The sequence below is a fragment of the Macrosteles quadrilineatus genome, unplaced genomic scaffold, assembly GCF_028750875.1.
Source record: "Macrosteles quadrilineatus isolate MER2022 unplaced genomic scaffold, UCM_ALF_1.0 Scaffold_7__1_contigs__length_78375512, whole genome shotgun sequence".
Taxonomy (NCBI): Eukaryota; Metazoa; Arthropoda; class Insecta; order Hemiptera; family Cicadellidae; genus Macrosteles; species Macrosteles quadrilineatus.
Window position 1 is genome coordinate 39,930,164 of NW_026542600.1, and position 16,179 is coordinate 39,946,342.

The 16,179-nt window shown below is 32.3% G+C and overlaps 1 protein-coding gene across 4 annotated transcripts in view; it reads left to right on the forward strand.

Annotated features, from left to right (window-relative positions):
- Positions 1–226: 226 nt before the first annotated feature.
- LOC128997928 (ATP-dependent DNA/RNA helicase DHX36-like) overlaps positions 227–16,179 on the forward strand; it is an 88,784-nt gene continuing 72,831 nt past the window's right edge. For 3 of the 4 annotated variants that reach the window (XM_054423762.1, XM_054423765.1, XM_054423764.1), the window contains exons 1-3: positions 227–411; positions 3,368–3,528; positions 11,034–11,124. In XM_054423762.1, the coding sequence (XP_054279737.1) occupies positions 3,387–3,528; positions 11,034–11,124 (233 nt within the window). In that variant the 5' untranslated portion in view covers positions 227–411; positions 3,368–3,386. Of the gene's footprint in view, positions 412–664; positions 715–3,367; positions 3,529–11,033; positions 11,125–16,179 lie in introns of those variants that run through there. The other variant, XM_054423763.1, reaches the window with a different exon arrangement.

The following is a 16,179-nucleotide window of genomic DNA, read 5'->3' on the forward strand; positions in this document are numbered from 1 at the left end:
CTTCTGTATGCCTGTATAACCGTCTCCGGCTGTTTCTCTGGGACGGGTCCAGTCAGTGAGTTGAGTCCAATCTCCATTCTCCAGTCCAGTCTGACTTCGAACTAGTCCAGTCTCCACTCCACTCCAGTCTCCATCTCCAGTCCAGACGGTCCGACTGACGCCAAAGGCCAAAGACCAAAACCAACTTACCAAAAGTTAACTTTGAACTTGAACTTTGAACTTGAAACTTAACTTACATACCTTGATTTCTCTTCAAATTCAAGTTTGTTCGCGTTAGGCTATTTAATAAAAATTTTGTTTAAGGTATCTGAAGGTACCCTTTTTCATAGCTCATGTGTTATTCGTAATTTTCTAATGTTACAATTTTACTTTTCAAGATAGGCCTAGGCCTCTATTACAGTATTGGTGAAGGTGAGGTTATCAGGTTCATTTTTCTAACTTAGGTACCTTTACCTTTACCTAACCTAGGTCCTTTTCACCGTAGTCATTGAGACCAGGGAATCGTCATTCTTCTTTTGTTTATGTATATGTGTATTTGTGTATTAGTGTAGGTTGTGAGCAGTTTAATGGTTTAGTCTATTGTAGATGCTGTGATCAACGTAAAATTCATTTAGGTCGTAAGTTAGTAGGCCTATGGTTTGTTTAGGCCTAGCAAATATTGTTTTAGTTTTTTCAAGAAAGTTTTGTCATTGTGGATTAGTTTTAAATTCTCTGGTAACATATTAAATAACTTTGATCCTATTATTTGAAGATTTGTACTAGTTTTGGTACCTATGTCTGTGCTGAACAATTTAGTTAAATTTCGAGATTCTTAATTGGTTTGTGGCAATCATTCCTGACTTTTGGGGGGTAGAGTTTCAAAAATTTGATGATTTCCAGAATGTAGAGGGATGGTAGGGTAAGGATTTCATTGGACATGAAGAATGGTTTGCAATGTTCGTCATATTGAAGCTGTTCTATTGTTCTTATGGCCCTCTTTTGTATTGTAAGCAGTTTTTGTATGAGATGGTCTGCAGCAGAACCCCATGCTATGATGCCGAATCTTAAATGGCTTTCAAATAATGAAAAATATGCAATTTTTTGTTGACAATGTTTAATGACAATGTTTAATGGTCCTGGGTAAATGCCGGGTTTTAATAACTTTACTTTAGAAAATGCTCCAAACACCAAAAACATATGTACAGTATTCGGTGTTGTTTAATATTTTACTCAACCCATCAGATAGGCCTAATTTTTAATTTAAATATATGCCACATTAACTGATGATTTGAAACAGGCTACGGTATCCATAGTGCATATTTTATCCCAACATATGAGTGTAGAATGGAGTGTGATAACCTTTGGTTGCTTTGTTGCCGACTAAAACCAGCTATTACATTAGTCAGGACCATTTATTGAAAGCCCAATGATCAAGGAAAGCTGGGTCCAGTTTAGAACCACAAAAAAGCTACCCACCTCTCAGGATTGAACCAGCAGTCTTTTGATGACTAGGCGAGCACTATAACCAATGAGCTACCCAGTTACAAAATGAAATTAAATGAAATGTGTTTATTGTCTTGTGAATTTATACAAATTATTGACAATGTCCGAAAAACTGCTAAAACTAGCATAGTCAGTTAATGAATACAATATACAATATTTACAAGAATACTACACACAAGGAGACATGTTACAATACATACTTTAATATTACAACCAAATAATCTTATTGTTCAGAAAAATGCAAGGCATTTAGAATAATGAAAGTTATTAAACCCCATAACCAACTAAATCCAACAGTAATTTGATAAATTTGCTAGCTCTACTTAAAAATTAATAAAAGGCATTTCAAAAAAATCTTTTAGAGAATAAAAAGGGTTGTTCAAAAGCCATTTGTAGAATTTAGATTTAAAAGTTTTACTAGGATATTTTGTTATTAAATGTATTAGCTTGTTGTATATTTTTAGTGAGATTACAATATGACTTTTAAGAGTTTTAGACAGTCTAAAAAAATCTATGGCAGCAACGTTTTTATTCCTTGTATTATGAACATGAGAATTTTGTTTGATAAGGTTGGGATTTTGTAGAATATATGATACAGAGTCAAATATATAAATGTTAATTACTGTTGGAATTTGTAGCTGAATGAACAGGGGTTTACAGTGTTCCTGTTGGGGTTCACAAGATATGATTCTAACTAACTTCTTTTGTAAGACTAAAATTTCCTCTATCCTACTGCAATTTCCGTAAAAGATAATATTGTATCTGAAAATGGATTGGAAATAAGCAAAGTAGGCTGTTTTAATATAATTTTGATCTATTACATTGTACATTAGGCCTGCTGTAATAGGCTTTGTTACCTTATGCCTAAGTTTGACCCAGCCATAGACAATGGATTTAACTGTTAGGCTAGTATCCATTGTCCGTGATTCAACATAGGCCAATGATTTTAGCATAAAACATCTTTGTTGTAGCCATAATACAGTTTAAGGCCATAGTAGTACAGTGTGAACTTTTAAAGACATAAGTTTTACTTAGGCTACATTTTAAATGTCCTGGCTATGGTTGTAGAGAATCTCACTTAGCAGAAAAGTGGCCAGGAGTGTTCTGTATCAAATGGATGTGATTATTAGCCCTAAAACTACTTCATATTTTGAGTTGTTTTGTCTCTGGATCACAGAACAAACTATAAAAGGTATAAAATTACCTGAGTACTGCCAGAGTGATCCTGTTAGTCCTTACAGGTTACACGTTTCGAGGAGCTTAAGTCCTCATCAATTCGAAGTGATAGATGTATTTCTTGTACAAGATCTGATGATGAGGACTTAAGCTCCTCGAAACACGTAATCCGTAAGGACTAACAGGATCACTCTGGCAGTACTCAGGTAATTTTATACCTAAAACTACTGCTGAAGGATGATCCTATAGTATTGTGGTCAATTGTAGGAATTTTAGTCCAATTTGGAGAAACTTGATATCTGACTCCATTGGATATTCCAACAATAACTTAAAGTATCGATTTGATCGATAACCAAACTTAAATCAACCAGAACACCAACTTTCTATATTGATTAACTATGAGGTAAATGTTTCGCGCATAGTTAAGTTAATATGACCTGTGAAAATGCCCATTATAGTCCTACTTCATAAGAGATTCTACATTGCATTATCAGTTCAGTTAGCCATCCAGTGTTATGTGCAGCAGTTTCATGTTTGTAGGCTATGATGATCCTTTAAAATTGCCAAATCAAGTATTTTCTTACACCAAATTGTTGCCACCAGCACCAGCACAGAATTGCGCCTAACCTACTTACTAAGTTAAGTTAGATGCTATATATCCTCAACCTAAGAGAGCGTTTGGGTGTAAATAATTATAATTTGTTTATAGCTTCCGAACTAAAGCCAAGATGGCGTCAAATAGAAAAAAAGATTTTAAAGAAGCACGACCTTTCGGAATTTCCAAAGAAGAAAGAGAATCCATATCAGATGAAACAAAATCCATCATCAATGAAAAAATAATATTATTCATCAACAATGTACACGAAAAAGGTAGGTAACATACAATATTTAACTTGCATAAGTTTATGTATTATCATGGAAGCTATGATGGGGAGGTTGGGTTGCAAGGAGTGGTGTATCTGTAGGCCTATACAGGGTGAACAACTTATCTGTGCCACCATTGGTATCTCAGAAACTATTATATTTAGAGAGAACATTAAATGGGGAACTTCAACTAGTTTTTAATGATATAAAAAAATATGAATTCCAATGTGGCGGCTAACTTAAAAATTTCTTATCGAACACCCTGTATTTTATGAATGTTTTAGATTCTAGAAGCAATTTTAAGACTTTTTTCTCTTGGCATTTCCTCTCTAAAACCTACTCGTTCAGGAGCTACAGCGTATTAAACTTTGCAAAAAGCTATTGACATAATGATTATAACCACACGGCAAGCTAATTTTTCAAAGTTTAACACGCTGTAGCTCCTAAACGAGTAGGTTTAGAGAGAAAATGCCAAGAGTTAAAAAGTCTTAAAATTGCTTCTAGAATCTAAAACAATCATAAAATACAGGGTGTTCCATAAGACATTTTTAGGTTAGCCGCCATATTGGAAAATGGCAGCCATTTTTGAAACATTGGAATTCATATTTTTTATATCATTAAAAACTAGTTGAAGTTCACCATTTAATGTTCTCTCTAAATCTAATAGTTTCTGAGATACCAATGGTGGCACAGTAAAGTTGTTCACCCTGTATATGGAATAAACACGGTGTAGCCTATATGGTGTATGTTGGTATTAGGTCCTGAGACAACTCTGTGGCTTCGTAGATGTAGGACCAGAGCCTAGAAATCGGACCCTAGTCTGTCTGAGCCCTATGTGTTTGCTGCTACCAAAACTGACTGTGATCATTTAATTCAAAACCATGCCGGGGACCAGAGGACGGAGATCTTTTACACAGACCAGAAACCAAGCCAAGACAGCTTTGATTACCATTACTGTAATTAATTGCTCAGGGCCTATTTTCTAAATAGGCTGCAGCCTAGGGCGGCAAATTTTGTAAATTTTTTTCATCTTTTACTTTACAAATAAACCTTGTTGGGGGCGGCAAACTTTGATTTTTTTATTCGTTAACAGAAAAAAATATATTTTTAAACCTCAAAATGCCAATCAGTCATTTTATGACCGACCTGGGCCGTTCCGTAGTGCCATCGGTCACAAAATGACCGATCGGTATTTTCATATAATGTATGCTTATGCAACGGTTCTACTCAATGGTCTATATCAATCTATGAATCCAAACCACACCTTTGAAAACACACTAAACAATGTTATTTGTAACCCTTTTGAAACCTTTAATGTAGATACAAATTACAATAAATTTTTTACAAACTTTCTAAATTCATTCAACGAGGCATTCCCCAAAACAGTAGATCGTCCAAAGAATAAACGTAACAGAAATAACTGGATAACAACAGGAATAAAAATTTCAGCAGAAAATAAAAATAGGTTGCACCAAGAATCAAAATGGAATCGTAACCCTCAGTTTTTAATCCATTACAAAAAGTACAGAAAGGTCTTTAAAAAAGTAGTTGCATTAGCAAAACTGAAAGCTAATGATGATTTTATTAAAAAATCTAAGAATAAAAGTAAAGCATCTTGGGTAGTAGTGAAAAATGAAACAGGACTTAATAAAAGAATATTTGATACTCCAGTTGAGATTAAATTCAAACATGAAAGGGATAAACAAAATTGTGCAGTATTGGTAGCAAATAAATTCAATAACTTTTTTATTAATGTTTCTCAGTATGCCAACAAATCAACAGATAAATTAAAAGCCACTCAGTTACTAATCGAAAATCATCCACGTTCCAAATTAACATTTAAATTTAGAGATGTTTCAATTGACGAGTTAAGAAAAGTTGTTACATCTCTCAGTGACACTAAGTCCTCAGGTTGGGATGAAATTCCTCTTTTTGTCATTAAAAGAGTTTTTAAATTTATAGAACATCCATTATGCCAAATAGTGAATCAGTCCCTTGAGGGGGGGGGTTTTACCTGATAAGCTAAAGTTGGCTGAGATTAAACCTCTGTTCAAAGAGGGCGATGTCAACGATCCCTCTAACTACCGCCCCATCGCCCTTCTGCCTTGTTTTTCAAAGATTTTTGAAACAATTGTAAAGATTCAACTAACAGAATATTTAGAAAGCAATAATTTAATAAATCCTTCACAGTTTGGTTTCGGCCCAGAACTCGGTACTGAAAAATCCATAACAAAAATGATTAACTACATTGCGGAAGCCTTGGATGGATCGCAGAAGACTGTGGGTGTGCTATGTGACCTATCCAAGGCTTTTGACTGTGTGAATCATGAGATACTCTTAGAAAAATTAAGTATGCATGGAATAAAAAATACTGAATTAAAATGGTTCATATCATATTTAAAGACCCGAAAACAAAGACTTATTTTACAAAAAATGCAGAGAAAGTATAAATCAGAGTGGAACATTAACCCCAATAGAGTTCCTCAGGGCTTCATTATCGGCCCTTGTTTATTTATTATTTATGTTAATGATCTATGCAATGCTACTAGATGTCCACCTTTCAATACGCAGATGATACCGCTTTAATTTGCACAGGACAAAACAATGAGTTCATTCAAGCCTCAATAACTAAGGAATATCAACTCCTTGGGGATTGGTTTGCAGTAAATGGCCTGTCCATGAATGTGGCAAAAACTCAACTAATAGTCTAGTCAAGATATGAAAAAAAACCCCTTAACCTTAAAAAAATTGCTCTAAAAGGTTTTTTGATGGTTTTCATTTCCAAAAAGTATGTTAAATTACATACTAAAAGTCTAATAAAATCGGAGTCTCGGAAATTGGGTTTTTCCAATATGGCGTCCAAAAATTTGAAAAAATAATAAACCTTACTATTTTCCCTGTAAATTTTCTTCTGAACCTCCAATTTAGACCGAATTTGGTACAAACCTTTGAAACTGTATTATCTATAAACTATTCATGATTTAAGATAAATAATATACAGTAAACGTGTTGTATGGGGTTGAAAATAGGTAAAAATCTGTCTTAAGTTGTTAGTAGTAAATAACTTATTTCAATATTAGTCACTATAGGGAACAAAACTTTTTATCCCTAGTCTGTGCTATACCCATGTTGTAAATCCTTAAAAAATATATGCAATTTAGTATTTTTAATCATTAAATTATCTTAAGTGGTGGTGGGATAGTTATAAAAAAACAATGTAATTCTTATAGGTACTCTGAAAATTACCATATCTTAATTGTTAATTGGTACGCTTGGATAACAATTCATCGTGGCCTGTATCGTCTCCACAGATACAAACACACACATATTTGTCATAAGCGAATTCTGTGTCGAGTCAAGTAATAGAATTTGTTTCAATACTTTTTTTACGCTCATTTAATTCTTTTATTTTGTAATAGTTCACAAGTAGTTTATAAAAAAAAATATATGTATAAAGTTAACAGGTATATTTTGGTAATACTGTTGTTAATCAGCTGTTTTTAAACTCCACAGGATTCGCTTCCGCTCATTCAATTGTAGTTTAGTAATAAAACACAAATAGTTAATTACAAAAATAATTACATGTATAATGTTTACAGGTTTATTTTGGCAATACTGCTGTTAATTAGATGTTTTTTTTTACTTCATATGTTTCCAATCGTATTATTGTTCATGTTTACAGTTATTTAGATCAAATTTAGTCTAGCCAAGATATGAAATAAAACCCCTTAACCTTAAAAAATTGCCTTAAAAGATTTTTTGAAGGTTTACATTTCCAATAGGTATGTGAAATAATATACAAAAAGTCTAATAAAATCGGAGTCTCGTAAATCGGGTTTTTTTCAATATGGACAAAATTTCCAAATTTCACTAAAATACTTCCATTGTCAAGCAAGCTTTAACACTTTATTTATTCTTCATAAGAATAACATGGTCATTTTAAATGTACACTTTTTTATTTTCTCCGTAACCGTTAGGCACACAAAAACGCGTCTGTATACTAAATTATTTTTTTTATGATCTCTTCAAAATGGTTTGGAAGTAAATTGCAACTTTTTACAGTGAAAAATGGGAAAATCCCATTTTTACCCCGTAAAAATAGGAGATCTTAAGCATACTCAATTTTTTGGCTTAACCTAGACACAAATCTTAAATATACACAAATCATAATACAAAAACTTTCTTCAGGGTTATGTGTTTTTAGGCCAGTGTAACCACTAATGTAACCTGGACATTCTAAAATAAAAATATTTTGTCTTATGGTCTGGCAATCTATGGAGGAACGCCCAAAAAATTTAGATACAGTTCTGAAACTAAAAATGCTATAAGAATCATGCTATACTTAGACAAACGATAACTGTAAAAGATCAATTTTCAAAACTACAAATTTTGACTGTCTGATCAATAAATATGTACTACAACTAGTGGCCTGTAGGAGCCATAGCCCCTAATTTAGACTACAATAAAAAGCCATATGACAAATATTCGAAATATGTTTTTAAAATTATCAATTTTATGTTACTTAAAATTAACAGTGTTTCATTTTTTATATCTTGCTTTTCCTTCCGTTGGAGTCGTATATTAGTTGCTTCTGATGGGTCAATGAAATTCAATTGTAAAATAATGATTAAATCAATAACACAACATAACAAATGGAAACGTGCACACGGTTTGGCCTGAGCCCGGAGAACGACGAATCAGAGCTGCAATCATACTGCCAAACATTGCACATCTTTTCTAGTTTAAAATTGAAGATTTGTTTTGTAATCTTACGAATTCTGTTATAGTTTCCATTTCGAGAACCAAATGTATGTAAAGGTTAAAATTATTACTAATTATTATGAAGGCAACTGCCCCATTTCACGGTAGTAAGTCAGAAATATATCTATGAATTTGTCCCTGAATTTTAAAACAAAATTTGGAAATTAGGAAAAATGTCCATCCATATGAACTAGAAATAAAATTTATATAAATTTATCAATCTTAGCTTCTATGAAAAAACTAAAAAAAGGAAACCTTCATGGGATCAAAATTTTTGAATAATTTTCCTACCAAATTAAAAAGTAAAATAAACCAAAATTATTTCATACATCTAGTGAATCAACTGCTAAAAAAAAAGAACTATTATTCATTTGAAGAGTTTTTCAATTAATGTAAAAAAATGTCGAGATGCTCTGCTGGAAAAAAATAAACAATAAAAACAACTCGATGACCCAAAGTGCCGCTCCAGAGATTTTTAAGATTTGCTCACTGCAACTACTCTACTGGCTGCAAGAATTTGCAATGCTCCTGCAACAAAGTATGGGTTACCTTGTACTACAGCTTGTGGACTTTACCAGCTTGGAGAACAATGTGCCAGTTCGTAAAGTGATCATAACAGTGTACAACTTGATGAAAATTATGAATTATTATTTGTATAATGCTCTACTACTAACCACAAGAAAGTGTGACTATATTATACTATTACTAATATTATAAATGTGACAGTTTGTTTGTTTGAAGTTCAATCACGCATTAACTACTGGTCGGATTGGGCTGAAATGTGGCTTTATGATAGCTCAGATTCCCGATTAATACAAGCCTATTCTTATCTAAAAAATCCTTTCGGGCTAAAAATGTATAGATATTTATTTAAGTAAATAACATATGTATGTTGAATTTTAGCTAGCTTGTGATCTTTATTTTAAGACCTATTATTGGATTTTTCAAGAAAAAAATAGTCATAAATTAAAACACCCCCACCGCAGCAAACCTGCACCCTAAGCGAATTTCAATTTGCCTGATTGAATTTACACTAAAATATCACATTAAAAATATCATATTAAAAATATCACATTTATTCCCTATTTAAATAGCACTAGTTTAACTAGTACTTCAGTTTGCTGCGACAGAGAGGGTAAAAAAGTGTTTTTAGTAAAATGTTAAATAGTTTAGTATAAAAAAAATGCATTTTCCAAATTTGATAAAAATATATTCATATACAGGCTAACTACAACAAGTTTTCTTATTCTCCGTAAGAAAAACATAGGAGTTTGAAATTTAATTTTTTTTAAATTTTCTCCGTAACTATGTATTAGACCCATGACAACGCTTCAATGTACTAATTTTTTTCTGAGCCCTAAAATGGTTTCAAAATAAATTGCAAAATTTTACGTTTTTAGGGTCAAAAATGGGGAAAACCCATTTTTACCCCGTAAAACCCCCCATAATCCCCCGTTCCCATGGTCCGATCATGCTGGTTCGCGAAGTCGTTCAAATAAATGTAGGTTTACATGTTTGTACCAAATTTCATCGAATTCAGATAATTTTTGCTTGAGTTATTGTGCTAACGGACACATTTGACCAACATCTTGGACGCCATCTTGAATTTTGGACTTCCGAGACTCCGATTTTATTAGACTTTTTTTCCTGGAAAATACACATAATTTTAAGTCAAAATAACCAATAAAACAATTTAAAGCAATTTTTTTAGGGTTCTCGTACGGATTTACTAGACTATAATTCAGTTTTCTGCATCCAATATTAACCAAGAAATAATTGTAAATACAAACTTAACTACAATTCATTCACAACAGTCAATAAATTATTTGGGAATAGAAATCGATTCACAACTAAATTGGCAAAAACACATTAAAAACCTATCAAAAAGACTACGCTCAGCAACATTTGTTCTCACAATAATTCGGGATACTACTAATCTAGAAACACAAATAGTAGTATATCACGCATATTTTTCATCGATTATGAATTATGGAATTACTGTATGGGGCTCATCAAGCCAGGCCAAAAAAATATTTATTCTCCAAAAAAGAGCTGTAAGATTAATGGCCAGAGTCTCCTGTAGAACACATTTTAAAGATTTATTTATTAATTTTAAAATTTTAACTTTTTTTAGCTCTTATATTTACAAATTGGCATTAATGGTTAAAAGTGATTTCGACACATTCATGGACTGTCAACAATCTCATCCACATAACACAAGATTCAAAAATATTATAAAACCAGTTCAACATAGGCTTAAAATCTTTCATTTATCCCCTCAGTATATGGGACCAAAAATTTACAATAAATTACCCGCTGGGATTAAAAACATTGCCTCATTCTCTAAATTTAAACTATCTTTAAAAAATTTCCTTTTGGAGAGGGCATTTTACTCGTTAGAGGAATATCTGGAAAATGAGTATATTTGAAAGATATTGCTTCTCCTATAGGTTTGTAGCTTATTATATGCTTTATTTCTTTTGTAAGCTATTTTATTTTAAAATGTAGTATAGTATTAGTATTAGACTTTGTGACAAATCACCTGTCAAGAGAATTGATGTAATGTGATGATGTTTAATAAATAAATAAATATGGCTAAGGAGGTTGGCTGCCGACACGATAGAACGTAAACTATCGTTTAAACTATCGTAGAACGTACAACTATCGTGTCGGCAGCCTGCTAAGAAATATCTCTAAAAAATCTACATATGTTATTTTATAGACATTTATTTTTATTGTTTTGTTTTCAGCTATATCTTTTCCATCTTCATACAATAACATTGAACGCAAACTCATACATTCCATAGCTGCGGAACATGGATTGAAATCTAAAAGTAACGGGTGAGTATTTATTCCATTCTTCCTTACTTTTATATTTCTTACTGAGAAAAAGCGTTCTCAATGAAAAGATAGAATTTACTAACTTGGGGACTCGCTAACCCGGTTGCGCCTACTGCACGGAGCGTTTCCAACGTTGTAAGACAAAATCATTTTATATTACCGTATTATTTGCCAGTGATAATGTAGACCATGGTGTTTTTAGTGAATTTCCCTACAGGGAAGTAGCTAATTGCCGTATGTGGCACAGTAGCCTACCGGTAAAACCTAGACGTGGGACCAATTACTTTTTCATTTTGACATCCCTAGGGGCCTTCTTTATTCTAGGGGGTTCTTTCAAATTTTTATACAGTATATGTACATATATTATATATACAGGGTTGGGCAAAAGTATGGATACCCCCATTAACTTTTTAATGGGTTACACCAGGAAAATCAACACCTCTATATGGTATAAAAGTGCACTTTTTTTTTGCATCCAAATTTCTTCCGAAAACCCAAAATGGGTTATCTTGGGGAGAAATTATTACCCTCAAAAATTTGTTTAATGTAAAGCCCCATCAAGTGACACCTTGCTTTAAAGGCCATTAGTTTAAAAGAATACTCCCGCTGCAGCAAACCTGCAGACTAAGCGAATTTCCATTTGCCTGATTGGATTTACACTAAAATGTCTCAAAACTATCACATCATCATCAAATATCACCACACTTCATTTACTTTGTACTTACACCAAAGAAATTTTGTAACACTGATGACCAGCAGACGTATGTTGACCAAACTTGGCAAATTTATTTATTTCTTACCAAAATACTTAACATATTTACAATTAAAGTTATTTTATCAAAACTCAAAACAATTTAAAATACAAGGTAATATCATTTAATTTAATTGAAAACAGACAAAAATCATGGGAAAGCTTCACCTTAAGAATTTTAAATATTTGGTTAAAACACTCCCCTGGATAGCGTGCTGTGTGGTAGAAAACAGGCTGTGCTCACCATTTGAAATGGTGGTATACCGAGGTGGACGGGTCGATCGAACCTCTCTCTGTTACACAAACATACTTTTACTCAACTTGCGTTGCTACATTTTATATTTTAATGTAAAAATTTCAAATTTATATAGTATTTTTCAGGAAAAGCCTGTGTTTATTACTGTGGTAGATAGTTTCAACTTTAACTTACCTCTATAATTTATTTTGTCAAATTAAAACTGATGAATATTTTTTAACACTACTAAAGTCATAAAAAATGTAGTAAGCAACAGGGCCGGATTTCCCAATAGGCCCGGTAGGCCCGGGCCTATGGGCGCAAGGTCCCAGAGGGCGCACAGCAGAGAATAATTTTTTTATACCTAGGCTATCTAAAAACAAAAATAAACAGTCATAGTTGGTAAAAAAAAACTCCAATGCATTGTGATTCCGAAGTTCGTAAGAAGAAATAATTGTTAGGAAATTTAAACTATTTTTCAGAATTACGCATCAATTTCGTTACAAAATGGGTAACGAACACTGGTTATACAGGAGTAGGCTGTAGGGATGTTGATCTCGTATCGCCACTGCACTGCCCCTATGCTGGCTCGGGCTCGGTACTACCATTGACTATATATACCTATATATAATCAATAGGTATATAGTCAATAGGTATATATATATACCTATATAGACTGTAGGTATATATTATTATTGATTAGTTTACTACAATCTGCAGGATCAAGTAAAAATATATAATAATTTGTGTTGAATATTAAAACAAAGATGAATTAACCTTTAAAATTAACAAAAAAATATTAATCTCAGTTTGCATGGATTTTAGAACAATTCAATACCCTCAAAAGCACCATTAATGCTGTCATTTTCTCCTCAGACCTAAGGATCGGTACGGTACGGTTGGCCGGAATATTGTTCTGTTTTGCTTTGGCTATGTATAACCTAGATGCAGTACGACCATATATTAAATATAACTCAAGTCGACTTCTTATGACATTGTTAATTCAAAAATTGTTTATGTCTAGTTACACTGGACGTAAGTTTTGACGTAATTTTGTTTCCATTATTTTAGGGTTAGCCTAGTTCTAAGATGTGTGTTTCAATATTTTCTTGTAATATAAACAGGAGACGACCTATTGTTGATGATTAGATCGTTTTATTTTGGATTATGGTATCACATACTGTATGGAGTTCATGTTTTTGGGCCTGGAATTGGAATCAATGGCCATGTTTTTTTTTGCAGGAATGCTATGTGGGTTGAGTTGTTTTGTTTCAGTCCCACGGCCACAGACGTGAGCATTTATTAAAAGCATAAAATTGCTACAAGTGTTTAAGACAGCATTTTGTTAAGGCTAAACAAGTCAATTCTTAAAAAAAAATTGCTATGATTCCAACGAGGAGTGGTATTCAAGCAATTAACTTAGGCCTATGGGCATGATATAGTTTTTAATAAAGGTTTGAAGGAAAGTAATTGTGACCAGACTAGGGGCGGAAAATTATTTGGGCCTAGGGGTGCAAAAATGCTAAATCCGGCCCTGGTAAGCAAAGAACTTTTTATTTTTTGGCCAGGAGAAAAATTCAGGTCAATAAATCAAGGTTTAGGATTTAAGTATGAATATTGGTTTTATTTGAAGCTTTTTTTGATACAGAGTTTCACTGTACCATTTTTAAGCGATTACATATAAGCAGAAAATCGTTTGGCAGAAGGAGCTCTGCGTCAGTTTAAGGGATTTAGATACTGAGTTCCTGGCATGTAATTATCATTATATTTAAAAAATGTGTTGTTATATTACAAAGGATAGTAGGCTAAATACATTTACAAACATATGTATGCATTTTGTTGCTTACCATACAGTATAATATTTAACAAGCCCCTTCAAAACAAAGAATAAATTTTGCATTCACAGTAGTATTTTATATTGATTAACATGAAAAAATTACTTTTTGGTAATATTTTATTTCACTGAGAAATGATCAATAAATTCCACATCCTTTTATTTAACAACTTATAATTAATATGTTTTGTAAACCCACTATTCTTCACAGTACGACAAAGAACAAAAATATTCTTACATGTTGCAAAATCTCTGAATAATAATACAGCAATTATTGCTGATTTTTAATTTGATTGCACAAAATGGAAAATTATTTAATAGATCTATTATTAACATCCTTTGTCTGTGAAGCATCCTTAATAGGTTGCTGAACAAAACCATTTTATTTAACCTCCGCCTGAGTCCTAATATTGATGAGGTAACAGTTGTGGTTTTCTCCCAGGCATAGAAGTGAGAATAACTTTGTAAAATAATATAGGCCCTACATATTACCTATTAGCTTAATTAATTTCATTTCATGTATTTCTTCTGAATACAAACTACTGTTCTTATTTTAAAATAACTGTCAAGCAAAATGCTGACATGCTAATGTAATTAAATGATTATTTTTGTTTGATTAATGTTCAAATCACATAAAGTTTACAAAAAAATCAAACTCTTTCATTACATCACTGGATATCCTTATGAGTAGTGATGGTCAAATCCGGAAATTTCGAATCTCGAATCCGAATCTAAAAAAAATCGAACCTCGAATCTTGAATCTTTTCGATTTTTTTTAAAATCGAATCTTTTTGTGCGCAATTAAGAAAATTATTACAGTTTAGGCTACGTTCACTCAATGAAATGTCAAGTATACCAATAATACCAATCTTGGCAATTCAAATTATGTAAATAATAAAGGTGTAGAAAATTAAATGCCAAAAACATAATTTAAAAAAATTGAAATTTAATAGCTGGATTTACAAGCTGGGGAGACAAATTAAAATTAACAAATGAAAACTTGAACAAAACACAAAATTAACAAATCCTAAGTCCTTAATGAATTCTTTATTTAATTTGTGCAAGGGATAGTTATCTAATTAAGGAAAAATATTCAGCAATTAATAGTCAATAACAACTCAACTAAACAAACAAAAGTAGGAACAATACACAATGAAGGAACTTAAACCGTTCAAAACATCCTCTTTGGTCAAGAGTCTAATGTAAAAACTGTATTACTTTTCATGGCATGACACTCAAAAGTATTGTAAAACATTAACAAATTCCTTTTAAAATGGATCAATCAACATTAAATTAAAGTACCAGAAATATTGATGAACTTTACAATTTGAGAAAATTATCATAATCTGCGGTAATACCAGCGACCAAAGAATATAATAGACTGGCATCGCGTTTAAGTCATCGAAGTAAATAAAAGAGGGTAGTAGGATGTAAACAAACCATAAACCATTGTCTCCACTCCAGCAAGGCTCAGGCATTCTCAAGGTCAAAGACCCTCGACTCACCACCCGTTTTCTTTTCGATGCTCAAATTGCATACACTCTGTATGATAACGAGACAAGAAAGAAGAGTCAAAAGTTAGGGGTCTGCGTTGCGACGGTACAGTATTTTCCTCAGTACATTTTCGGTTCGGTACAGACTTCTCTTTTATCATGTAGAAACTTTAAATCATCAAACATATAATTTGAATTAACAACAAATATATTCAAATTAATGCCATGATTTACATTTATAACATCAAAATACAACATTGCACAATCATGATATTTAGGTCAATGGCCTAAATTTAAATTGGAATTATATTAATTCCAATTTATATTAAAGCCAATTATATTAATTCTTTTGTATGATTTTTTATTATGATTGTTTTTATTTAGTAAATTGTAATGTTGTTAACAAGTGTAATATACTCAATTTTTTTATTATTATACAAGACAAAATCTGAGACTTAAATTTAATTATTAGATCTTATCTTGAGTTTTTACATTGAAAGGACATATAAAATCTTATGTTTACGTTCACCACAAATAGTTGGCTGTTTCAAAATATTACGCAATTGCACGGGCAGACGACTGTGTCTCGAACTGACCTTGAACAGTCGTCCTGTCGCATCGGCGGGTGTTTTGACTAACGCCGATTCTTATTCGGGTCGAAGTTCGAAGGATTCGAAAGTCGAATCTCGTTGACCGAATCTCGAATCCGAATATTTCCTAAAGATTCGTTGGATTCGAGATT